The 26,033-nt window shown below is 60.0% G+C and overlaps 3 protein-coding genes across 3 annotated transcripts; 1 reads left to right on the top strand and 2 right to left on the bottom strand.

Annotated features, from left to right (window-relative positions):
- Window positions 1-516: 516 nt before the first annotated feature.
- On the bottom strand, window positions 517-3,483 carry VOLCADRAFT_94825 (uncharacterized protein; the record flags this gene model as incomplete). Its single annotated transcript, XM_002953990.1, has 5 exons — window positions 517-1,845; window positions 2,117-2,202; window positions 2,559-2,676; window positions 2,823-3,019; window positions 3,153-3,483. 5 exons carry the CDS (start codon window positions 3,481-3,483, stop codon window positions 517-519), a joined length of 2,061 nt encoding a protein of 686 aa, XP_002954036.1.
- A 951-nt stretch (window positions 3,484-4,434) lies between these two features.
- Window positions 4,435-17,056, bottom strand: VOLCADRAFT_106212 (uncharacterized protein; the record flags this gene model as incomplete). The annotated part of the gene is made up of 18 exons (XM_002953989.1): window positions 4,435-4,608; window positions 5,077-5,148; window positions 5,453-5,617; window positions 6,053-6,269; window positions 6,742-6,958; window positions 7,322-7,341; window positions 9,436-9,585; window positions 9,964-10,529; window positions 10,892-11,722; window positions 12,073-12,753; window positions 13,013-13,129; window positions 13,479-13,700; window positions 14,418-14,452; window positions 14,751-14,933; window positions 15,162-15,296; window positions 15,481-15,639; window positions 16,107-16,264; window positions 16,953-17,056. 18 exons carry the CDS (start codon window positions 17,054-17,056, stop codon window positions 4,435-4,437), a joined length of 4,206 nt encoding a protein of 1,401 aa, XP_002954035.1.
- A 366-nt stretch (window positions 17,057-17,422) lies between these two features.
- On the top strand, window positions 17,423-25,749 carry VOLCADRAFT_94823 (uncharacterized protein; the record flags this gene model as incomplete). The annotated part of the gene is made up of 7 exons (XM_002954058.1): window positions 17,423-17,545; window positions 18,414-18,785; window positions 19,183-19,249; window positions 19,786-21,237; window positions 22,130-22,578; window positions 23,020-25,216; window positions 25,646-25,749. 7 exons carry the CDS (start codon window positions 17,423-17,425, stop codon window positions 25,747-25,749), a joined length of 4,764 nt encoding a protein of 1,587 aa, XP_002954104.1.
- Between the last annotated feature and the right edge of the window lie 284 nt (window positions 25,750-26,033).

Raw genomic sequence — 26,033 nt, 5'->3', positions numbered from 1 at the left:
GCCGTTTAATAACGCGCATAAGTGAGAGGACGTCGTGCTGCGGGTCATGTGTTGGACGGACGAATGGCGCACGAGGGGCCCTGCCTCGGACACAAAGTCCCAGGACAGTCACCACCGCCCAGTCAGTCAGGCAGCCACGACGCACCATGAAGCCCCATGCCCCAACCCCCCTCCCATCAACAACAGACAGCCCCGCGGGGTATGCGTTACAGTTTTTGATAGTACAACAGACAGGCGGAAGTAGCTGAGCGGCCAAATGTACATGGGTCTGCCCCGCTTTACCGTCCGCGGATGCAGCAGGTTATGAATGAATGATGTGGACTCCGAATGATGCCGGCCAGTGGTGGATCCGAGTACAGTTTGATAGAAAGGCTGGAGGAAGGGACGGCGTACACAACTTTAGATGCGTTTGTTTGGCCCACTTCCCTGCTGTTAGGACACCACTACTAGGGCAAAGCTGCGCAGCCGCTCGCACCCATCATCACCATATCACGTCGTCCAGCACTCCAGCCTTACTTACAGCTGCGGCTGCAGCAGCTGTGTTAGGACCGGCGCAGGTTCCTGCACCTGCACCACCGACTGAGCCCCTAGTCCGCTAGCGCCTAAGTCCGGTCCTGGCATTTGCCCCGGCGCCTGTGTACCCGCCGCCAATCCCTGGAGCTGCTGCTGCTGCTGTTGCTGGTGGTGGTGTTGCTGCTGCTGCTGTTGGTTCCCGTGGCTCGCCACTGTCACCGCCTGTGTGGCTTGTCCAAGGACGCCCTCTGCGGTCGAGCCCGCCGCCGCTGCGGCCATGAGCGCCGCCTGTATCGGCCCCAGGAGGGGCCCCATGCCGCCGCCACCATGTAACGCTGCCGCCGCCGCCGCCGCCGCCGCTGCCGCCCCGCTCGGAACCAGGCCGCAGCTCGCCGCGGCATGATGATGATAAGGCTGGAGCCCACCTGGAGCGGCAGCGGCTGCGGCGGTGGCACCGTCACCACCGCCGCCGGCCATTGCAGCACCATTAGGTCCCGGGGCGCTCCCCGCTCCCGTTCCCCACGCCTGCACTGCCGGTGGCTGCGCCTGCAGCGGCGGCGGTGGTGTCGCATGATGATGCTGGAGCCCAGCACCCGGCTGCTGCTGCTGCTGCTGCGTGGCGGCGTGGACCAGGGCGATAGCTGGCGGCGGCGGCGGGGCTGCCGTGTGTTGCTGGTGCTGTGGCAGCTGGGCCAGTTGCTGTGCAATGGCCGCCAGTGACAGGACAGGAAGCTGCTGCAGCCGCTGCCGCGACTCCAGCTCCACCACCACACTGGCAGCCTCCCCGGGCAGCAGACCCGCCTGCATCAACACCGTCAGCTGCATCGACTGCGGCAGCCGCGCCAACACCTCTCCAGACACGCGTGCCTCGCGGCAGCGCGCAATAGCGACCCACGGGTCCGTCAGCGTGGAGGCGATGACCCCCTCCAAGTCCATCGGGGGTCCAGGAGGGGTCGTGAGCCCTGCCGGGGGCAGAAGGGCTGGGGCCGCTGCAGGCGGTGGCGGCTGTCCCCCAGGCTGTAAAGCGCCACCGGCAGGGGCGGCCGCCGCTGCCGCAGCGGCTGCGGCTGCCGCCGCCGCCGCCGCGTTAACCGTCGACAGGAGTTGGCTGCTGGGGCCTAGGGTACAAGGACGACCGGCGGCCGCAACGGAGGCGGCAGTGGTGGTACCAGGAGGGGCGAGAAGCGGCGGCGGGTTGCCGAGCTGGGCGGCAGCCGCCGCCTCATTGTGGTGTTGGTGCTGCTGATTTAAAGGGCCGTGCAGCTGCGGGTGGTGAAGCGGCTGTAGGGGCTGTACACCCGGTGGTGCACCCGGCGGCGACTGCTGCTGCTCCTGCAAGGGTACCAAGCCGTACGTGTTGTATGCCGCGGCGGGGACAAGCGGCAAACATCTCAACACTAATTCAAATCACACGAAGCCAGCTATGACAGGCAGTACCCCACGGATAAGCCGCCGTGTAGATGTCAAAGGCTATTCCTCAAACCCTTACCCATCCCCGGTGCCTATTTCCCCTGTTTGCTCGCCCTTCTGTCTCTCCCCCTCTCTCCCGCTCTCTCTCCGCTCCGCTCGAGCCCTCTGGTTCTCTCTCTGACCCTCCTCTCACCCGGAAGTGATCCCTGCATGCCGCCTCAAAGCTGGTGATGAGCTCCTTACGGCTCTCCACAAACGCCGCCGCCGGCTTCCCGTAAGCTGTGTGTGCATGTACGTATGTGTGTGTGCGTGTGTGCGCATCCACAGGGACCGGTGGTCAACTCACAGAGCGGTGACTGACAGATGCGACGGAATCAGTGAGAAACCCCGATGCCACACCGACCAACGGAGCACAGGTCAAAAGAGCTCGTACGGGGAAGCAGCAGTGGGAGGGGGATCTGCTGACACACCCACGAAGCTGCCAATTTGGTGGCTCCTGTGTGTGCGCTCCACAATGCTTTACATAACGGTGAATAAACAAGAGGCAAGAAAAGCAAGAATGGTAATGAAATAAAGCAACAAAAGCAGAAGCGCGGCTTCTGCCCTCCATGCCGACGCTCCACTCGCGCGCTCACCGATGGCCTGCGCCGGCGCTGGACCTCCTCCCTCAATGTACATCAGCGTCAGCACCACCGCCTTGCCGCCCGTCCGTACATGAACCTCATTCGCCGCATCGCGGAGGGAGGTGCGGACCTGGGGGGGGTCCAAAGGCGGATTGGGCGGGAATGGGGGGGGGTAAGGGGGCAGGGATGCAGCCCATGAGTCATATGTGTGAGCGAGCGAGTGAGTGAGTGAGAGAGAGAGACAGAGACTATCGGCACGCATATTGACCTGCGCACCTGCGCGTGTGTCAGGGGACCTGATTTGATGAGCCGCTCCAGCTGTGAGTTGCGGCGGTGGGACGCCAGGTCGAAGCCGCAGTGCTCGCACCGGTTGGTGCGGCCGCCATTCAGCTGTTTGCCGCATGCCGGGTTCTTGCAGAAGGACTTGATCTGGTAGCCCTTTGGGTTGCCGCGGTGGCGCTTTTGCTCACGATCTATGTAGGGCCGGAAAGGTGAGGGGAAGGATACGGGAGTTTTCCCCAGGGAAAGAGGAACAGGGCTTGGGGTCCGTGGGCCGGTTCGGCGGTGGCCATGGGCAGGTATGGTGCATAGTTTGCGCACACAGACCTGCTTGCAACTGGTTGAATTTTTCTTCTAGATCTTCGTATACTTCATGCTTAATAGGTGGAGGGCGCGGCGGGCCCGTGGCGGTCGAAATTTCCTCGACGCTTGTTTTAGTCGCTTTTCGCTTTCCCGGCTGTTTCGTTAAGCTTGGATGCTCTGGCTGGACTTGTAATGCCTGGCTGAGGGCTGCGTGCTGCGCGGGCACTGATAGCAGCTGGGCTGCCCCTAGGTTGGCACCGGGCAGCAACGCCGCAAGAGCTGCTTGCAAAGCTTCTGCCGTTAAAATCTGCTGCGGTTGCGCTCTTACTGCGTCGGGAACAGTTCCAGGATCCATTAGTTCGATACTATTACAGGGAAAATGATGTAAAAGTACCGTTACATGATGCGACCAAAGTGCCTTGTGGCATTGTTACAAGACGAAACATGCACAAATTGTATAAAAATATTTGGGTACGAGTAGCACAACCGCATAGTTGGTGGATTTTTTGCGTCTCGGTGTTGACTTCCACTACGGAGAGCACTATCTACTTCATGACATGCCAGCCTAGTAGTATAATCCTGGAAATAATGTTAATGACTTTATGACTACATAGGCAGATGTTCTTCCTGCCTTCCAGGCATGCGGTGCATAGCGCGAACACATATCTGAGCCGCTGCAAACCGTGCTATGCGTGTCGTGCCTGGAACCCTGATACACTCAAGCCGGTGACTGTTGAGAGCTGCACTGATGCTGGAAAGGGCCTTGGTTCCCAAGCTCACGAAGTTAGCACGCATGAGTCCATACCATGCAGTTTGCGATTGTTACAGTGAAGGTCAATCGGGACGCGCAGACGCCCTTCGGATTTTGAACCGTGATGGGCGTACCAAACCATCAGCCTGCTGCAGCTGCCCCTACCGCATACCCCAAAACCCCTCGAAACCCTAAGTGTACACCCTGGAGGGCATTGCTGGCACATCCCCTGCCACACCGGATGCTCCAAACCTGTGGCCGCCAACAAAGCTGTGAGCACAATGTCAAGAGGTTGACATCTACTGTCTTTTCGGCTGGAATCCGCGACCCAAATCCCGCAGGGTCAAATGCAACGCCACTTCATTTGTTCTCTTTGACAAACCGCAAAACCTCCAACGCCTAAATGCCGACCCAAGTATCAGCGGCATCCACAGTCTCGGGCGCACGTGCAGCCCTTCGGCATTTAAGGAAAATCCTCTTCTCCCGGTTTTTTTCAAATGAAAAAGACAAAAGGACCCCCCTACTCGGCGGGTGCCGCCGCCCGACAGGTCACCGTTACACGGACATCCAGGCTAGGCGAACCCCGCTCATCCAGCCCGTGCTGTTGCCAAAGCCGCCCCTCCCGGGCACCGGGTTCTCCGGGTCAGCCGACTTGAGGACGCACTCGCGAAAGCGTTCCAAACCCGGACAGCCCCGTGGGTCGCCACACCAGCTCCAGGTGTTGCAGTACTGCGTTGCGGAATTTCGAATCCAGATCCGCGAATTCATACAAGTGAAACAAAAAAGCAAAAATGCTCGTCTCTTGTGACGTGTGTATTGTGCTTGGTTCCTAGGATCGTTTGCATGGCTCTGAAAGGTAGCGGGGAAGTTATACGGTATGGGCTATGGGCTTATACGGTGTAGCCGTGTAGCTGACAGTGGCCAGCCGGCGCCTGGGTGCTAAAGAATCACGCTAACTACATTACATATCGCCAGTCGGCCGGTGTTATCTGCAAGCCTCCAAGCAAGGCGGGAAGATCGCGGGGGACCTAATTTAGGACAACTTCAGGCAGCCGCACACCACCAGGCGGCTAGTCTCATAAAAAGTCAAGGAGAAATTGTGTAGTGCTGGGAGAATGCGGGTTTGCTGTGCCCACCCCCCAACCCGTATTTCTAATGCTATGTATGTGATGCCATACACCGTCACACATCTCCCACCTGCGTCTTAGCACATAACGCGCAGCAGGCCTCGGGCGTGCCAACGAAGACCCGGGTGCCCGTCTGAATAACCTGGGGAAGCGGGGGAGAGAGTGGTTGGGGGGTGGGGGGGATGGGGGGGTTCAACCAACGCAGCGCAGCCAGCCAGGTGTTGAGATCACTCAGGCGGCCAGTCAGCCTAACTCCCCCCTATCATACGAACACCTACGATGCTCCTGCCCTCACCTCGTTCTTCCCCATCCGTGGCAAATGCTGAGCGCCACGGCCATGCGCCACGCGCAGACCTGTGAGCTCATATGTCCGGTCTGTGCCTCTGTGGTGGGTGGAGACGAACGATAGCCCCGCTGTGCCAAGGCTGCCCAACCGCCTCCCTCACCTTGCCCTGCAGTTCCGTGTCCAGCAACACGGTACAGGAGAAGACGTCGTCGCAGGAGTCCAGCAACGTCCCGTTGAAGAGAGACGGGGGATTCGCACAGTCGGCGTTTGTAAGGCACTGCAGGCCCTCCGGGGTGTACTCGCCCCCAAAAGAAGCGCAAACGCCCTGACGGAGGGTCAGGCAGCCGCAACTTTAAGTCCAGCGGCCGCTCTGGTGTCTACGAAGCTCGGGTCCTGCGGGCTCCACCCAGAATGCTGACACCGCTTTCCCTACCGCGCACACACGCCCTCCCTCCCCACACCATCCCCCCCCCCACACACCACTCCCCCAGCCCCCACACATATTCCCGCTCTCACACACAATCACTCTCTCCCGCACACACATCACTCACACAAATACGGATATCCTTGCAATATTCCCCGCGCCGACGTGGAAGCCATCCCAATGCTGCCTGCCCTGCCTGCCTCCTGTATGCGGTTGCCATTACCCGAAAGCAACGGTCACGTCACCCGCGGCCAAACCTCTTCCTGGCTGTTTAGAACCCCCTTGTTTTAGATCCGCACTATTACCCCTAGGTGGGCCCCCCTCGCCCCCACGCACCCGGAAACGGTAGCCCTCCATCGTGTAGTTGGTACAGGTGCAGAAGGTGACTCCCCAGTCCACACCAGCGCTGTCCTGCACGCCCGGCTCTGTCGTTCCACTCATCCAGCCGGTGTCCTGATTAGGCAGGTTCAGTACGCGAGGCCACGGGGGCCTGTTCGTGGCAGGCCGCTCCGCATTGCTAGCGTTGTCGTACTTGAGCCAGCACTGGCGGTAGCTGCTCGGACGGGGTGAATGGCACATGGGAGAGTGGTAGTTTTGGTGTTGGTGTCCGTTGTTCGTTCATGGAAAAATTTTGATACTATTGAAGTAGGAGGGGGCATCGAGGTCACCTCCTTTACATCATACCGTCTCTTTCCATGCATCTCATGCACATGCCCACCCTTCTTGACAATAGCACCGCCCGATGCTAAGTAGTAGGTACTCTTCATCTGTAACCTTTTTCCATGTGGGAATGAGGTAGCCTTAGCCGTTGGCTAACGGCCACTGGCGCGCCTCCAAGTGCCGGTGCATGGACCCAGACCTTGCGCCATCCAGCGGAGATGCAGCCCCGATCCCCCCCTTTCCATCTCTCTTGTTTTTCTGTTACTTGTTACCAGTTAATCAATAAATCAATCCGTAAAGTGACGTGATCTCAAACAACTAACTAGTTATTCCCTTGGCGGTAGGTACAAAATACGAGAACGTACGTTTCCAGATCGTTGTACTGCTGTGTTGTGAGAGTACTCGCACACCCTGACGGCACGGGGCAGAACACCCACAGGTTGCAGCCCGGGGTGCTAACGCAAGCGTCCCGGCAGTCGCTGGCCGTCATCGTGTCGAAGCGGCGCGCCGCAGCGTCCACTAATACGGCTCCTTCCACATCCCGGTTCACGACAGCCACGAGACGCTCCGGCGGCCTGGCGGCTGTAGCAGAAAGAGGGAAGGCAGAACGCGCGGCAGAGCGACACGGCCCAAGGCCGCACGCGGTTTGCTCGCAGGGCTAAGGTATTCCGCGGGCTGCTACAATAGAAAAGAGCTTAGCACATGTTGAGATACTTTGTTTGCCTGGGGATCAGAATTGCAACTTTCCTTCCGCGACGCGGACTGGAAATCGATGATGTGCGGGAAGGATCGGAAACTCACCGAGCACAGGTTCCGTCGAAAACATGATGGCTGACAGGAGCAGAAACGCCCCAAACCCTAACATGTTTCCTTGTGATTGTTACCACAGTGAAGTTAGATGGTTGTTGCTTGAAGTTTGCTAGAACCAAGCACCAACCTTCGCACCGCACCTATGAGTAGAGAAGCTGCGTGTCGAGGCAGGCCGTTAGCCGTTGGCGAAGTGGTTCCAATGCATGCGGCGCTCCCTTGGACTGGACGGGGAGGTGGGCCCCACTCCCAAAATGTTCTTCCACAGGCGATCACCGCTTCACAGCAGCTGGGACCGTACTTTGGTTAGTCTGATGTGGTAAAAGGTACGTGCTATGTAGCTCTCTTTCTGCTGCGGTTGCTGCGTTGCTCAGGGTTTGAGGCAGAGGCATATCAGCGCATTGATCCCTTTGGCCTGCAGGTAATTCTATCAGCCATCAACAATATAAAACTCTTACACGACAGACCTGATGCAGCGTCTGCTGACAAGACGGCCGCATGAAGACGGAACCGCGGTAACGCACTTCGTTTTTCAGTCCCCGCGAACTCCCCATGGAAAGATATTTCTCTCCCAACGTTGAAGGCACGAGACAAGGGATGGTAGTGCGCTGCTGTCGACGCCAATCCTTACACTTGCATTTCTTGGGGAATTCCCCTTATAAGTTATGATGGCTGGCAAGGAGCAATGCCATGCGCCAAAGAGATAGAATGCCCTACACATGTTACTTTTATCTATCGCGAGCACTAAAACCTCAATTCAAAGCCCATGGGCTGCCTCTATTATGGGGGGCAACGTGGGGTGCACAACGTACGCTATAAACGTAACAGAGAACCCTATCACGCAGACGGCACTCCGGGAGCCCAAAGCGAGAGAACGTGGGGACCATGCCATGTGAGACTATTCCTGTGCGAGGCTTAAGGAAAACCCGCCGCACTAATCCATGGTCCTCGCACCCCCTGCTGCCTGCATGTGTGCACTACCATGCGTCACCCCTCCGGAGCGAGATGGTGCACGAGCATGCTCAAAAGTGACTCTTGACACTTTCTTCGCAAAAAAAGCTGTGGCCTGCAAAAGCATATTGCCAACAATTTGTACGCTGCACACATACATCATACTAGAGCCAAAACGCCCTCGTCATCGCACACATAGTGCCGAATCGCCGCAAGGGCTATGCAAAGCAGCGGTCATTCAGAACAGAATGGCACCAAAAATCTCGGACAAAACCAATTGCAACAACTGTTTGGGGCATAAGGGCCCATGGCCGCCTGCTCGCGTGCCATGCGCGTCCCCAAGGTTAAAAAACCAAGAGCGAGCTCTTAACATATCGCACGAAAAGAATCTTTATGCAACAGCAGGGCGGCAGCATGCCTTCGCTTCGGGGACCCCTGGCGCCCCAGACATGCCCGACACTGCAGCAGCCACTCTCATAACTGGTAGGCATAAGGTCATACCTGCAGCTGCCGATATGACTACTTAACAATGTATATCAGACGACAAAATGTTTGGGACGGAAACCTGACAAACAATTCTTCTAAACAAACTGTGTCGTGTAGCACACGCACACACCTGATGGCACACGTCCATGCCTCATCCACTCTCGATGCAACCCCGAATTCCAAGGCGCGGCTTTAAGACGTGGCAAACTCTCGTTTACTCGGCGTCTCACCGGGTTCTACCATATCCTCAGCCAATCACGAGGACTGCCAGTTGGTGAGGAGCTCGCCATCGCTCCAATTGTTCGAGCCTACACGCCGATCGCCAAAGAGCTCGCACCTCTGTTTTCTTTAGGGATTCACCTGCCCTTAGGCCTTGGCGAACGGGCCGACGCTATCCCACAGCAGTACCTTTTCACAGCCATACAGCCTTGCGACAGATTAGGTGACTACGCAAAAAGGTGTAATAGTTCACTACGCAAAAGCTAGTTTTAGCCGTCGGAAGGAAAACTACAAAAGCGAGGAGCCGAAGGCACCAGACCAAAAAACGCAGAAGCCAACTAAGCAGATTCATCTACCCGCATACATGGATTCCACATTTTCTTTCTTTTTCAATAGGCCATGTAACTCTCAACAACGTGCACAGAGCACTACTTCCTCATGCGGAAGAGGCCGGCAGCAACCCAGCGCCGGCACAGCTAAAACGACCCCTGGAGGTGGTGACCCAGAGCTTATAACGTCAATTCCACACCAACAAAGCCAGGGCGGCGATGCGCACTTAGGGATCACCAGCCAGAGGGTTGTCATGTCCAGCTCACTTTTCACACTCCTTGAGGTCGAGCTTGTTGAGCAGGATCAAGAAGCGCTTCTCGCCCGGCACGCTCCAGACGAAGCCTAGCTCCGCACCACCCGTTACTGGGGAGGCGCCTACTGCGAAGACCAGCAGCTCGCCATCCACCCAACGAGGGCTGCGAAGGTAGGAAAGGAGGCAGTAGGGGACACAAAGGGGACAATCACAATGAGGCAACAGTGCAATTAGGCCATCGACAGTGCCGTCTACTCCACCCAGACCGCACCTGCACGTGTGTTTACAAACGTCATCACGGAATGTCAAAAACATCACACAGCTAGCATGTAAAGCCGTCCTTATTTGACCGATCAACCCATCAGGCCCTTGGCCGCGTCTGCCATTGCCGTGGGTGTACCGTGTTTTAGCTCCGCAATCGCAGTCCATCCAACCCTAAGGTGAACCGGTTACCCGTCTTGCCCCACCCAACGCGTTCTTTCCAAGGCTGACCAGGCTGACCTACTTCCCTGCCTCATTCCGGTCGATGCGGCGCCCTTACCTCTTGTATCCCGCCATGGCGACCCTCCCCTCCCCTTTGTAGCGCGCCACAATGCCCAGCTCGTCTGGGTACACGTCCCGCGAGTCGAGACGGTGGCGACGGCCCACCTTGGCGCGGAACGACACCTCGCCCGCAGGCACGTTGGGGTCACCCGTCACCTTGGTAGCGCACACCACCTCCTCGCCGTCCTGCATCGTACGACTCAACTGGATGAGCTCAGGGCCGTGGGGCCCAAACGCGCCCAGGTACAGGCCACAGAATGGGTCGGAGCGAGGCAGGTCGGTGGGAATGCGTGCATAGGAGATGCGAGTGGCGCCCAGTTGGGAAGAGGTGGGGGAGGAAGAGGATGAGGAAGAGCGCACGGAGGCAGGCGAGGAGGCGGCTTGGAGGCGTGCCGCAGCTGCCGCGGCGGCCTTCTGCGCCGCGATGGCGGCGGGCGACGGCACGGTTGCCGTAGCAGAGGAGGAGCCGTCGGCCGCCAGCTCGCCGTTGACGAGGCGCTGGGCGAGGGTGCGCAGGGCGGTGGCGAGGTGCTCCGGGGGCACACGCCGTCCGGCGCGAGCAGCCTGCAAGCAAGGGCGTGTGGGCCTTGTTATCGACAACTCTTACATGCATCGAGTGGCAGGGCGGCCAGTGGCATGAAGTTGCACCGAACATAAGGATCATTTCCACGACGGGACATTTGCATGCGTTTCTTCATTTGTACTAGGAGTAGCTGTTGCTCCCCAGATAGATTAGCAACATCCGCCGTAGCGGAAACGGGCCTTCACGGCAACCCGATGTTATAGGTGATCATTCACAGTTAAGCCGTGCTGGCCCCTACAATGCTACAATCATGTTACCAGCGCCCTACCAGCCTTCTATGGGCGTGTACTCCGTATCTGACTGACTACTTTCAAAGGGCACCACAGCCCGGTTACAAATTTACCTGCAATTGCGCCACCCGCTCAGCCAGCCTGTCAAAGGTGTCCTTGCTGGCCCTGTCCTTGGACTGCTCAGACCCAGCCGCCGCTGAAGTGCCGGCACCAGCGCCCGACAACCGCCGGTGCTCTTCCGCTTCCCGCTGCTGCTGCCGGATGAGCCGCCCCACTGGAATCTCAATCAGAATGCGCTGCTCCTCCGCGTCCGACACTGACGTGGCCACGGCGTCTAACTTGCCGTATCCTGTAGACAACATGTCGAACGACACACTCAGCGCTCTGTCATCCTCGTCGTCGTCGTCCGCATCCGCTGCCCTGGCAGCCGCAGCGGCCTCGTCCGCGGCATCCAGGAGGGATTGCCCTCCAGTTCCCACGCCGGCCTTCCCAATGTCCGGCAACTGTAGCTCAACCTCCACCACCGGCGCGTCCACGGTAACGGCAGAGGTCGCCGACGCAGCAGTGCGCCGCTGCGATTCAGCGGAAGTGTCGATATCATCGCCGGAGGAGTCATCCTCATCGATTGGCACAGCCGCCCACCGCGACAAGTCCACACTGCTGCCACTGGAGGCTATTAGCTCGTTGTCAACACCGGCCGCCGCAACCGCGACCGCGCGGGCGGCATCGCCCATCTCCTGCTCCAGCACTGTGAAGGTAAAACGGTCACGGCCTTGCATGGCCACTTGCGCCGGGATGCGCGTCAGCTCGGTCAGGACATCGTCTTCATCGCCGTCCTCATCATCGTCGTCGTTGGGACGCTTGGCAGACCCCAGAGCGGCTGCACCACCGGATGGACGCGACCCGACGTTCCCTCGCGGCGCCGCCGGCTTCGGTCCATCACCCTGGGGTGTGATGAAATCAAAGGCAACCCAGTATCCAGTCAGTGGCTAACCCATACGGCAATCGCCAACAAAGATACAGCAGCGGCCGGAGCAGCCCACCATGAGCAGGGGCAGTTTCATCTTGCACCATGCTGCATGATAGCGCGTTTCCCCCCCACCCCAAAAAGCCCTAATATGAACAGCAGACTGCGCTCCTTTGCCCTGCTAGGCTCCCGCTAATAAACGCTTTCCCCCTCAGCCATGTTTACCGTCACCTCAATCTCACCCCCACCTAAGCCACCTCGTCCAGGCAGTGGCTGCTCGCGAATACCTGCGTTAGCTACCCTGCACTGGTTCCCGGCTACACCCACCGCCAGGGCAGCCATCGCAGCGCGCATTTCCTCCTCCTCCCAACTGCTGAACTCCGACTTGATGGGCTTTGGCGGCAACACGCTGATGCGCGCGCTGCCATCACGCGCCACGTGGATACTCAGACGCACCACACTGGCGGGGTTCAGCTGCGTCGCACCGCCCTTGGTCGCGTCCGCGTCCGCGCCCTCGCTGCCCTTCGACCGGGCATCCTTTCCGCCACCTGCCGCCTTTGCAGCCGGTGGCCGCAGAGCCACGGCCTGATGCACCAAAAGGTTCGGCACCAGTTGCTGCTGCTGCTGCTCGCAGGCTGCGGCTGCCACGCCCTGGCCGTCGGTGGCGGGCTGTTGCTGCTGCTGTTGCCGCACAAAGACCTCCAGCATCGGCGTGCCGATCGTGCCGCTGCCCAGGCCGCCGCTCGCGCTCGTGCCCCGCGCCGCATTGCGATCCGTTGCCCTGTCCAGAAGCTGCACCAGCTTGTTCTCGCGCCAGCCGTTCATAGCGGCGATGTCGCGTGCCATGTAAATGCGTCCAGTCCAGCGGCCGAACTCGGGCTTCACGTGCAGCAGGTGGCCCTGGAAGTCTTCGGGACCGTCCTTGCCCGCCCACCAACCCGCCAGACCGACAAGCCCCCGGTCGCGCAGGTCCGCCGCCGCCCCATATTGTTCCGTAGCCAGAGCTTCCTAGCGGGTTATGAACGGGCAAACACGCACTGTGGCGGTCGCGCGACTAGCCATGCAAGCTTCAGCCATTTGGTCGACCCAAATCCAGGAAGCCGTCAGCTTTCGGAAAGCTACTGATTTACTTCTATAACCAGCCAAAAGATCAGCTGCACTATGGTGATAATCTTCACGGGAAGCCTGTTGAACAGGTTGAGCAAGGGGATATCGAGTGCCTGCCGCTCCGCGGTTCGACACGACGGCAAAGTGCCACTCTTCTCACCTGCAGCTGGCGCTGGACCGAAGCCACCGTGTCTGATGACTGAATTTCCTGCAGCTTGCGCTTAAAACGAGCAGCATCTCCATATTGTTCCTGGCGTACGGCAGTGTTCAGCTCGATCTGGACGCGAGGGCGAAGAAAGTATCCACCACCATGTCAGGGGCAACACGTGAAGGACTCAAGAGTAGAGTCCAACCATATATTTCAAGCTGGGAATGAAAGCGCGCGACGGTTTCTCTTGTGCGCGGCGGCGCCCAGGGTGACGGTGCCGTGCGTAACCGGTGCAGGGTTGTGGCTTGTAGGGTCCACCATGGCATTATTTTTGCCATCACGGCATGTACGTGTGTCATGGCGGCAACAACTACCTAGCGGCCTTGCAACTGGGTCATGCAAGTCCTCGCGTAGCCCGTACCAAGGTAGTTTCGCCAAGGGGCCTTGGTCGATCCTGCTCGGGCGCACACAACCCTACCTGGTAGTGGGCAGCGTCTTCCGCCAGCTCGTCCATTGTATCAAAGTGCTTGAGCCACTCATCCCAGCTGGAGCGCGAGCTTGTCTGTAAGAGGTCGCCCGCGTTAACCCTCTCCCGTTCGCCCTTCAGCGACGGCGCCGCACGTGCATGCGAGCTCTCCCTGAACTCAAGTTGTGACGTTGAGTCGCCGATAATTTTAGGATTCAAGGCAGCCGATGCTCCCTACCAAATGGAGGCAATATCGGGACAAAAAGGTAAATATTGTGCTTAGCGCCTGGCAACTTATAAAGTGCTCACAGCCGTCTTTGCCAGATAGGGGTATACGACTCTATACTTAAATACGGTTTACTCGTCTTGCCTGAGATCCGCCGTCCGAGAGCGCTGCGCAGGAGCAGGAAACACCGCGACGCGACAACGCCACCATCGCCGGAAAGGGCCGACAGGGAAGCAAGGGCCTGGGCAGACGTTGAGGACATTGTCCCACGTTGAAGGTGCCAAAAGGCCGGCGCGCTGAAGGCCAAGCTACGCGGTCCATATAGCCGACCTGCAAACATTAATCCGCAAGCAGTTCAGGCAGGCCGTAGCAGTCAGCAAACGCCCTGCGTAACACACTCTTAACTTGTACAAACCTAAAGATGGAACCTATGCAGGACCGGCACGCTACAACTTTGAGTCCGCTGAGCTTTGTCGATAGCCAGACCAATTTCAGGACCTCCCCGCGGCCGGCTCGCACGAGGGCTTCCAGTTGCCAAGATGCATATCTCGACACAATGCATTCCGTAGCGGAGGCGCGGCGTATCCGTCCTGGTCCAAACTTACCTAAAGGTTTGAGGATAACGTATGTCACCTTACGGTACCAGGAGCGGATGAAGAAACAGATAAACAAATCTACTTTTTCCTTATGCGTTGGTTTTCAAATAAAACGAGGTCAGGGTACACCTGTGATTCCCACAGGATAACTTTGCTCAGGTCCTCTGCAAGGAAGAAGGCGTTCCAAAGCACAGGACAGGATTACAGTCGCGGCCAAGTATCAAAAAGTCTTTCACCGCGTCGCCAATTGGTAACCCGCATGAGAGGGCACAATTTACAACTTCATCAGGGCGCCGTACCATCCTTTCGAGGCAACCGTTCAAGACCTTCATGGGTAACTGTTATACCGTGAAATACTATCCACCTACTCCGATCGAATCAATGCTTATATTCCAGTAACGACAGCCGGGGGAGGGCACATCTCTACGGCAGCACCGGCCGCATGCCGAGCAGTCTGTGCACCAGCGCCAGCTGGATGCAGGCTGAGAGCCTCGAGTACAATCTTCGCTACCCGTGCGACGCTGTTATGGTTTTGCCCCGTAACCAGGACGCCATCGCGCAAGGCGTTCTCCTCGTTAATGTCCGCGCAGCAAACATTGGCCCCAAGCTCCTTAAGTTTTGACTCCAGCTGGAATGGCATTGAACCTGGCAAGGGATTTCGAGGGCATCATTTGTTAAGCAGATTTTGCCAAATGCCATAAACATTGGACAGGCGCCCCTTGTCGGGGTCCGAGAATGCTCGGGGGTGCCTAAGCGTCCCACATCGGCACATTCCCTAGCCCTGGAAAGCGCAGCCAGTCAGCTGTTGTAGCTGAGCGCTCATCCGCCTTAATTGAAAGCTACCCTAATATACCTCGGTGCCCCACCGCTAACCTGCAGCACCCGTCTTCTCCTCCTCTGCCTGGCTAAAGCACGCAATCGTCTTTCCTGCCACGAGCGGCTTGCCGTCGGCGTCTTTAGCACCAAGCAGGCCCGCGGGCCCGTGGCAAACCGCAGCCACCAGGCGACCTGCAACCACGCTTTGAATATGCATCATGAGGAGGCACCACACCAAACTAAGGGGCGCGTAGGCATAGGCGCAAGCAAACTTGTGCAGCGTTAGAAACCACGTGGATAAACACCTATGCAAAGCGGTATGCCCTCTTGTTCCCTACACGGGGACCAAGCACGGGGTAACATACATGGCGCGTACCGTGCATGGCCGCTTCGCCCACCACCGTGGCCAGCTCGGAGCTGTGCGGCATGTCGCCCATGGCTCCCTGACCTCCCGCCAGGAAGATGCAGTCGTAGGCGGCGGGCTGCTTGACAGATGACACGGCCACCGACTCGCGTAGCTGCAACATTGCCGCCTCTAGAGGACGGTGGAAATGCAAAAGGGAGGGGGTTAAAAGCAGATGTAAGGGAATATAATGCAAGGAGCGACAGGCGGCAGATCAGACGATGAAAAGAATAGCTTGGTAGGAAAAACGGGACGCGGAAAAAAATCCCGACTAGCACGAACGCAAGCGCCACATACTAAGGTGATCGAGTGTGGGGATCAACGGGCAATCCATGCGCCGCAGGTAATCATGGTGCGATAAATAAGAGGTGTGGTCGGACGACTTGCCCTTCAGATACCTGATACCATATCAGGCTACCTCCTGAGCCCAGTTACTGAGAGCCAGAGACGCCAGCCCGGCTTCCGCCCCAGTCTTCTCATGAAAAGTACTCAATTAGACCTACCACTCTCGCAGTGCAATCAGACGCAACTTTGTATCGCACATGCAAGCGCGGTCGAGCCACCAAGGCAGTGCACTGCACCGCAAACCGCACACCCACCATCCGCAAGGAACCGGCCCAGCTCCGGGTGCCGGGCCTTCTCCGCGTCCGTGAGACCAGCCTGGTCGACTGGAATCTCCCCCCCCGCCAGGCTGCACAGCGTCACATCGTAGCCGCCATTGCGGAATATGTAGTACGGTACGGCAACCTCGCTCAGCCTGCGGAAAGACGGGTGCGGGGTGCGTTAAGATGCGAGGGTAACGACAGCATGGGCAGCAGCGGCAGCGGCGGCGGGTGGTTTAGGAAGCGGCCCGCGAGCGAGGTTGCGAAATGCGAGGGGGTCCGCAGGGCCCTTCCCTGCCCTTCCCTGGCCTATGAGCCGTGTCGTTACAGTCCTCAGGACGTGAGTGATTTCGAGGTGATTACAAGAGCAGCTGTGTAAGGTTGCGGCCGAGGTGTGTGAAGAGGCGCGGGATGCACACCACGCAGACGGTGCGCGCGTCGCGGAAAGCCATTGCTCGCTTGGTTCTCTTGCTGCGAATTTTCGGTGCCGGCAACAGCGGCTGCTGTAGTCAATGCCGGCGACGGCAGGGGCCCGGCGGCGGCAGAGGCGGCGGAACCACGAGCAAAGAACGCCGACTCGCCAAATTCATTCGTAGTCCGTAAACGGTATGTAATACGTTTTTGCTACTCATACGCATGAGAAATTTGCAATGCTTTCGGCGCCTAAGCCGAACGCTGGATTGAACCAGCCTGGCCTGCCCGCCTTTACAACATTGTGCAGCACACCGCCAAGACGCACTAGCAGTACGCACGCGCAATCCGAGAGAGAGCGTGGCGCGATTACAGGTAGCAAGATATCACGCAAATTGAGCACACAAATTCAGCCAGGCCAACCTATCTTACCAAACGCCGGTGTCCTTCCGATTGCCCACGGAGCTGCAGGAGGTGCAGATCAAGAGCACCTGGCCCTTGACCACGGCATTCTTCATCAGCTCGTGCTCGTGCATGGCTATGGACGCAGCTTTTTGATTCAATATAGACGTGCTCCGGAAACAAGATGACGAAGTTCACAGCTTTCCGGGACCCCTGGGTCGCAATAAAACCTTTTGCAGATCTATCCCTGCCTAACGCACAAGCCGTAAAGATGCTTAGCGTGCTTGCGATGCAAAAAAATTGTTAAGACAAAGGGATCTTTCGTAAAAGATGAACAGATGTATTGCGTGGACCCCCTAAGGTACGACTTTGTTCCCTGACGGAAGAGAATTTACCTGTCCAATGCTCCCGGATTTAGGAAAACGTAAGGCAAAGGTGTCATAGGTAGCTAATGGTTTGCATGCCTTCTGAAACATATTTCATATTAGGAAATTGCAATCATGAGTAGTGGCGAAAGCCCCGGAGTGGCGGAGCCATCGGGCGCAAGACTGCATTTGGGTCCAAAGCTGTCATCGCTCCCACGCAGCCTGCGCAACTTACGTCGGGGGAAATCTTCAAAACAGGTCAGATCATTTTTTTGTTGATAGGACCGTCATGGAAAAGCTCACGCTGACGCGCACTTGAGGAAAACGCGATTGAACAGCCAAGGCTTGGGTGACCCGGGGGACCGCCGCCGGCAAAGTAGTACCTTGTTTTCTTTCGGACGGATTTTCCTCACCTGCAAAGGGCACAGCTGAAGGTACCTGATATCTCTTTCCTACAATCAATTAAAGAATGTTGGATTTGCATGTTTGTGCGCAGGATTTTGTACTCTTGAACGGGCAGCTTTTTGGCCCATCGCTTCCTGATGACGCAGCAGCCCTCCGTGTTGTGCGTGTGGGAGGCGGCTCCGCTCTGCGACGATTGGGACGCAGCCTGGGCCGGGGAGGCAGCCAAGCCAACAGAGAGCTTGATGCGCTACCAACTTACAATTTAATGGGGCATCAGCACCAAGGGCCATCTTCAACATCTCTACCAGTATTATTATCGGCATCATCATCCCCAGAATCGCCATCAGGAGGTGTTCTTGCGGTTTGGAATGGCCCGGTGCTGCTGGTCTCGAAGACTATTCACCTTCACAAGGGGGCCCCAAAGGAGGTGAGGAAATCGGGCGGCCATACAAAGCAACTAAAAGTACACAGTAAAGTTGTTTACGATTTTTACGGGCTGAGAAATGAATTAAGATATAGAAGAGTGACGTTACAGCGAATTGTTGATTTGCCAACATGGCTAGTAAATTCGCCTTAATTAAGCTCTGGATCTAAATTAATGTTAAAACGCAGCTCTCATAACAATAATCACAACGCCTGTCCTTTAGCCTCGGCCCTGCGACACACGAAAAAGCGCATCCCGCATATTTCCCTGGGGAAACTCCTCCCACCATGCTCGCAGGCTTTAGTAAACTTCCAGCTTCAGTACACCACCGTCGCCGCCGGCTCGTCTACAGCCGATACGGCCCCAACTGCTGCTACAGCCCCGGCACCAGAAGGTACTACCGGGGTAGTCGCGGCGTCCGGCGCATCATCGCCGCCGTCGCTGGCGGCGCCGTCCTCAGCTGCGGTACGGCAGCCGCCACCGTCGGATTCCGAGTGGCGGGTGGTGCCTGGCGTTGTGGCTGACGCCAGCTTGGATCTGGCGAAGTATCTCGACTCCAGGGAGACGGCGCCGGACAGCGCGGAGCTGACGTGGCCCATGAGTCGTACATATTGGACGAGTGCCGACGGCGCGTCGTCGTCGTGCAGGGCCTCAAGCTATGCGTTGAAGGTGCGATAGGGGTGCAGCGGCAGCGGTAACGGACGTCGCTTGTGACGTGTGCCCGGAAGGCAATGGACCCACAACGCCCCGAAAAATCCGTCTGGCAAGCGTTATGAAAATGAAAAATATATTAAAAGATAATTATTTTTTTTGGCCCCCGCTTTTTTTATCCCCCACCCGGGAAAGCACCGAGGCAATCGCAATAGCTGGCAAGGTGGTGATTCTATCGGCACAACATCGCTTGATGTTGTCGTTGTGTGACTGTATCTCTTGACACCCACGAAGCTGAGACTCGCATTTCCTTGCACGGGATCCCCTCGTGCTAGGAGCACGAATGTTTTGCAGCCTGCTGACCTTTGACCGTTGGTTGTTGGTCGTTGGTTGTTGGTTGTTGGCAAAACCGCAGGTTTTCGTGGTACGTCTGGCTCCGGAGAGCAGGGGCACGGGGTTGCGGCCTTTCCTAGGCGAATCAGGTACGACACCCCCAGGTTTCCCTAAGGGTTTTAATTATACGGAGGCATGCCGTCGCGTTTGCTAATAATAGTAAAATTAGCAAAAGCGACGGCATGCATGTCAGACGTGCTGAATTTCCCTTCGCTCTGCTGCTGTTGCTGCTGCTGTTGCTGTTGCTGCTGCTGCTGTTGCTGCTGCTGCTGCTGCACCAGCCCCAGTCGTCCCCGCGTGCATATATACGTATGTATGTCTGTATACTAATTTGCGTAGTTTCGTATTGTCATGATGAGCACCGACACGTATCGTGGTGCTGCTTCTCTTATATAATTCTGCTGTATTTGCTACCGCCGCTGCTGCTGCTGCTAGCACTAGCTCATTGTGCCGTATTGCCGTACTGTCGATCCTGCAGGCCGCACCAGGGTGCCGTGGTCCTCGGTAGTGTCGGTTGTGTAGCGGAACCAGCTGGGAAAGGCCAGCTTGCCTGTGCCGTACACGCACTAACTAGCCCACCCCCACCTCAATCCACCCCTGCCATCCGCCACCCCTGCCGGCGCAGCCCTGCCGCGGCCCCAGTCCGGCGGCCTGGTCCTGCCCACCCTGGAGCTCGACAGCCCAGCCCCACAGGGCACCCCAAGATCCCACAGCCGCAGCCGCAGCCGCAGCCGCAGCCGACGTCGCCTGCCGTCCCGTACCGGCTCCGCCAGGTCTGACGTCACGACTGCGTCGCTGCCGCCGCTGGAGACCGAATATCCCGCGGCGGAGGTGGAGGCGGGAGTAGTGGAAGAAGAGGCGGTGGTGGCGGAAGAGGCGGCGCCATCGCGGCCCGGGCTGACAGACGCCGAGATGGATCGTATCATCTATGCGACTGTTGGTACGGCAGTCGCGGCTCATGAGGTTGCGGCTGTTGCGGGTCGCGGGGCGGATGTCTGCACACGGGAGCCGGAGGCACTGGTGGCGGCGGCGCGGAGCTCCAGCGAGGTGGCGGGTGCAGGGGGCCCCAGCGGCGGGGACAGCCAGGACGCTGACGCCGCTGCAGCGGCGGCCGTGGCGCCAGCGGCGGCGGCGGCGCCTCTTAGAGTGTCGCCTAATGCCATGTTGCGCGCGCTTCAACAGGCCAGCCAGCAGCTGCCACTGCCGCCGGGACACGCGGCGCCGCTGCACCCCGCAGCCATCGCTGCAGCGGAGGCCGTCGCCGCCATGACGGCAGCCGCAGCCGTCGCCAGCGGCAAATTCAACAGCGCCGGCAGGATGCGCTCCGGTCCTAACCCCGCGCGGTCTTTGGTGCCCAGCTCCATGCCGACGATCACGATTCGGTCCGCCGGGTGCCCATTGGAAAGCCCCTTCAAAAACGGACCAGGGGCCCCGGAGGAGGCGGCGGCGGCGGCGGCAACGAATGTCAGAGATGGACGGGTTGCGTTTCTGGGTCCAGACGCCGTTCAGGCTGACGTGATGGGAGATTCACTGGAATTCGACGTGGAGATTGCGCCGCGGGATCACCCGATTGTGGGCTCCCTGGAGCTCAGTTCCGGCAATCGCATGAGACCCGAGGACGTCGGCGCCGCCGCGGCGGCGGAGGCGCTGTTTGCCGCGCGACAGGGCGCGGCGACGCCGGTCGTGCTGCCGGTGCTGGGCCGCTGCGGCAGCGGCAGCTTAGGCCAGCGCAGGGGCCGGGCTGCAGCCGCCGCTGCAGCGGCGGCGGCGCCGTACAGCCCTCACAATTCGGGTTCCGTCAGCGCACCTAGCAACTCTGTGGGATGGTTGGTTGGAGCCCAAGAAGCTGTACGGGGCGTCGGCAGCGGCGTCGGCAGCGATGGCAGCGGCAGCGGCGCCGGCGGCCCGGACGACGCTGGCATATCCATGTTCAGCGACCTGGCAGCGCCGCCGGCAGGGCCGTACAGCGCGGGTGCTGGTGGCGTCGGCGTCGGCGTTAGTGGCCGGCGGGATGCTGTCGTGCTGAGAGGCGGCCCACAGGCATTGCCGCAGGGGCAAGTAGACATGGTGGCCCACGGTACGGCGGCGGCGGATGACGCGGCGCAGGCGGCGGCATCCGTTGGCGCTGGCGGGGCTGGATTTTGGGTCCTACACGGCGGCGATGCCGGGGGGGGATCAACGCCACGACCGCTGCTGCATGTGCCCTGTACCCCCTTGGCGACAGCGCACACGGCAGCGGTGGCGGCGGCAGCTGCAGCTGCGGCGAATGGCGGAGGTATTGGTAATGGGGGCAACAGCAACAGCAGTAGCAGCGGTGGCGGCACCGTCATTGACAGTGGCGGCGGTCGGCGTACGTGGGTCTCACGGGGCTCGTACGGCAGCGGCGCCAACAACGTTGCCGACAGCAGATGTGGGTTTGGATTTTTGGAAGAAAGAAATACCGGATCTTAAATCAACGGGGGATGATCGGATCCAAAGGAGTTGGATCCAAATCACCTTCCCTAGAGCAGAAATGACGCAGCTAGGGCGTAAGGGTCTTCTTGCGGCTTCTTAACAGGCATGCATGCTTACGTACGTACATACGTGCATACATACGTACATACATACGCTGCGGGACGCCAAGAAGGGTTGCTCCAGGGACCAGGCGAGCAGGCAGGTGTGCTCGTGACCGCCACTGCCGCCGCTTGTGCTATGTCCTGTATGTGTGGATGGCGTTCTCCTGCGGCGGCCCGATCTCCCTCAGCTAAGCTAAGCGAACAAGAACCTTTTTTTTTGGCTACACCCATACACATCGGGCCGGCCGTTGTGCACAATGCCCTCGGTGACAGTACAAATAAGGTTTATCGAGTCTTTTGGATTTCCTGATTTCCTCATGCTGCGGCAACTTAAAAACTGAAGCCGTTGTCCGTTGTCCGTTGTCCGTTGCTGCCGCCTCTTCGCACCTGTCGATGGCCAACTGCACCGCACAGGCACTGGGGCGCCCTACCCCGCTCCCAGTAGCGGCCTGGCCATCAAGCCCAGCGGCGAAATCACCGGCGTACTGGACCTCTTCCCACAGCCCGCCGTCGACCTGGGGCCGACTCCGCCACTCTCCTCCCTCCCGCCGTCACCTCGCCACCCGCTGCTGCCGCCGCATGCAGCGTCGGTATACGACCTGTACGACACAATCACGCCGCACCGCAGCGCCGCCGTGGCTGCTGCGGCAACCGTCACGTCGACCTCAGAGGCCCCGCCGCTGTCGCCGCCGCTGCCGCTGCCGCTGCCGTCGTCGCCGAGCGGCGATGTCGGCGTTGCCGTCGGCCCGGCGATGGCGCTCTCCGGCTTCGAGGTGATGCGCGCTGTGCTGTCCGGGGACCCGGAGGCCATTTCCAGGGCAGCAGCCGCCAAGCTAGAAGCGGAAGCGGAGGCCATGATTTGGGTCGGAGCCGCAACATCAACATCAACATCAACACCAACACCAACACCACCAGTTTTGAGCCCTGAGGTCGACTCTGCGGATGTAGAGCAGTCGGCGTCGGCAGCAGCACCGGCTATTGTGCCGACGCTGGGTGTCGTACTCAGCGTTCCGGCAGCAGGCGGCAGCGGCGCCGTCGAGGAAATCACCAGTGCTGATGGCGGTAGTAACAGCTACGACAGTGGCGGCAGCGCCGGCAGCGCGGGCAGCGGCGGCAGCGCCGGCGGCAGCACCGCCGCCGTCACAGCGGCAACAGCAGCAGCAGTAGCACCGGCTCTGGCTCTCGCCATGGGTACGGCAGTAACATTAGGTGGTACGGCGACGGACAGGACGCGCAGCTTGCCATCGCCGGGTCCCTACAGGTTGCGCGCCGCGCGCTCCCGGCGGTCTGCCGTACGGCGCCAGGCGCATTCCATGCTGCGCCCGCTGACCTTCCTAGAGCCGGTACCTGAGGGCAGCGAGATCAAGGAGGGGTCGGGCCCGCTGCCTGTGGCGTTCTTCTCCCCGCTGCCCTCGCCCACGGGTGCCGACGCCGACGGAGGCGGCGCTACTGACTTCTTCTCCGCGCCAGGGTTTACGTACGCCGCCGCGGGGTTGCTGGAACCAGAACCCCCCGGCATCAGCCCGAAGCGGGCGGAGACAAGGGACTCCGAGGCATTTTTAGATCAGCCCGCCCGCCTGCAGCGACAACAGCAGCAGCAGCAGCAGTGGTGGCGGGCGTGGCATCAGCCGCTGGAGGACGCTGCGGTACCGACGTCAACGTCGCCGCTGGGCGATGCCGCGGGCCGGGCTGTGCAGAGAGGCGGCCCGGCGGCGACGGCGACGGGTGCGGCCTCCGCGACGGCGGAGGCGACGGAGGCTGCGGGTGCGGGTGCGGATGCGGCGGACGCGGCACAGCTGCTGCGGTGTACACTACTGCCCGCTGCCGTGAACCACACGGACCACTGGGTGGCGGCGCCGCGGGCCGTTCCTGTCCGTGACATGGCGGTCTTGCGCGCGCAATACGCTGTGGCAGCGGCGGAGAAGGATTACGAGGCGGAGGCGGAGGAGGACGGGGAGGGGGAGGGTGTGGAAAAGCGACTGGAGGCTACGGCGGCGACGCCGCCATCGGCAGCGGCGGTGGGCTGCAGTACCCCCGATGCGGATGGGGAGGGGGACACGGCGGCGAAGGCGGCGTCGAGCCATGGGTCTGAGAAGGCGGCGGAGGCCGAGCTGAACGAGCTATTAGCGATGATTCCGGGTAGTGATAACGGCGGTAGCGATAGCGACGGCGGTAGCGGCAAGGTCGGCTCCAGGGAGGCTGGGGGGCAGCAGCCGATAACGCTGACGACGGCACGAACAGAGCTTGCGGCGGCGGAGAGGGGCAGGGGTACGACGGCTGCGGCAACGGCAGCGGGAATCAACGACGCTGGGGGGGGCGGCAGTATTGTTGACGTCACTGGCCGTGGCGGCGGCGACGGGGACGGCGACGCCGCGGAGGGTGGCCTGGGTGCTGTGGCTGGAGTTCCCTGGAGCATTCTGGCTGGCGAAGGGCGCCTGGAGCTGTTATCGGAAATGCGCAGCAGCGGAAGTGCCGCCGGCGGCGGCGGCGGCGGCAACGGGGAGCCACCGCTTCCCGGGAGCTCCGACATGGACCCGGTTGCTAGCGTTATCACGGACCCACGGGTCGCCAATGCCCTCAGCTACTTACCTGGCATCACACACGGCGATGTTTACAACGGCGCCAGTCACCGAGCGATGGCGTCGTTCGCGGCAGGATCCGGATCTGAATCCTCCAACGCATCTTCCGCAGATCCGGGTCCAACTCAAGATCCAGATCCAGCGCCGTACAATCTCCGGCACCGGGCCGCATCGCCGCCACTCTCGGGCTCGCTGCCCCTGTTGGATCCGGAGGCTGGGCCACAGCTCGGGACGCTGGCCATGTACGCGGCCGCTCCAGCCGCTGACGCTGACGCTGCCGTCGCCGCCGCCGGCCTTCCGTACATGGCGTTGTCCGGTGCTGTACGCATGATGATGCCGTCGTCCGGGCAGTCGCCGAGTGATCTGGATTTGGAGGCACTGCTGCGGAGGTCGCGGCGCGCCTCCAGTTCGGAGGTCCTTCCCGGTCGGTTCCTCTCAGCGGGGGGGATGCAGCTGGCGGAGGCCGTGGCGGGGGCGGCGCCGGCGCCGGAGTCCCCAGGCCGCGCCGCGGCCGCCATCCGCAGCGCACCCGCGGGTTTTCGCAGCTGCCACCATCTCGGTGGCGGCGGCGGCACGGTTGTCAGGCCAGCCGGCAGCGCCGCCACTGGCTTTGGCTTCGTCGGCGGCATGGAAGCACCGGCGGCGCCGCCAGGCAGCTTGACGGCGCTGTCACCGGCGAGCGCGAGCGTGTTAGCTGCGGCGATGCTTCGCAGCGGGGAAGAAGATATAGTCGCGCCGCGGGGGGTTGGCGCGGGGACGTCGGCGGCTGCGGGAACAAGGGCGCAGCGGCGGTGGGGGCGGCGGCGGCTGCGGCCCGCCCTCCGTGAGGGGTGGCCGGGCTGGTGGCCGCTGGCCCAGCTGGAGCAGGCGCTGGTGATGGTGGCAGCGAGTACGGTATGTACGGCAACTGAACTGTTGGAAGGTAAGGAGCTGTTGCTGCTACCCCCATGGGCTACCCGTCTAGCTCTCGTGTCTGCTTCCATCGTCAGTGGTTCGTCCTAACCGCCGTGTGCACTGTAGGGCGCGGGAGATCACCAGCTGTGAAGGGGGGGAGAGTAGGAATCCGAGGAAGGGACATTCATCTGCTTGCATGTGATTATGTATGTATGTAAGATTCATATATCCACTCTGCACCGCATACACACATACATACATACATACCGGGTATCAGCAGCAGCATGGGGATGAGTATCCCAACCACCGCGCTACCACCGCTAAGAATCGTGGGGGGAGTGCATTCCGAAACAATCATCTGGAGACCTGCTCCCGGGGTACCTCTTGTGTGTCATTTTCGCGCGTTTGCTCGTAGTCCACCCCAGCCCAACCCCCTTTCCGCATGTCCCCCCCATAGAAGCGTGTCCGCCTCTCGCGCCATGCGCCCCCGGCCACATCCCGATATATCCCCGAGCTGATTGCCATTACCAGCTGCTCCTGCTGCTGCTGAACCCGCACTAGAATTATAATATTTTAATGTTGGATTTTTGAATATGTAGGCATTGGCCAGGGCAGGCCGCCCGTGCCGTACGGCCCCGAGGAGGGCCTCGTTGCCGTACCGCTACTGCGACCTCACGCGACCCTGTGGGCGCACCTGCACTGGCCGCTGGCACCCGCGTCCAGCGTCATCTGGAGGGCGGTGGTGGCGGTGACGTGTGCGGTGATGGCGGTGTTGGAGATTGTTCGGGGCTGGCTTGGCTGGCCGGGCCTTATCCCCGTGCCGTAATGGGTGTACGAATAAAGGT

Source organism: Volvox carteri (assembly GCF_000143455.1).
Source record: "Volvox carteri f. nagariensis unplaced genomic scaffold VOLCAscaffold_40, whole genome shotgun sequence".
Classification (NCBI taxonomy): domain Eukaryota; kingdom Viridiplantae; phylum Chlorophyta; class Chlorophyceae; order Chlamydomonadales; family Volvocaceae; genus Volvox; species Volvox carteri.
Note: the sequence above shows the minus strand (reverse complement) of the source record. Positions and strands in the feature narration are given on the sequence as shown.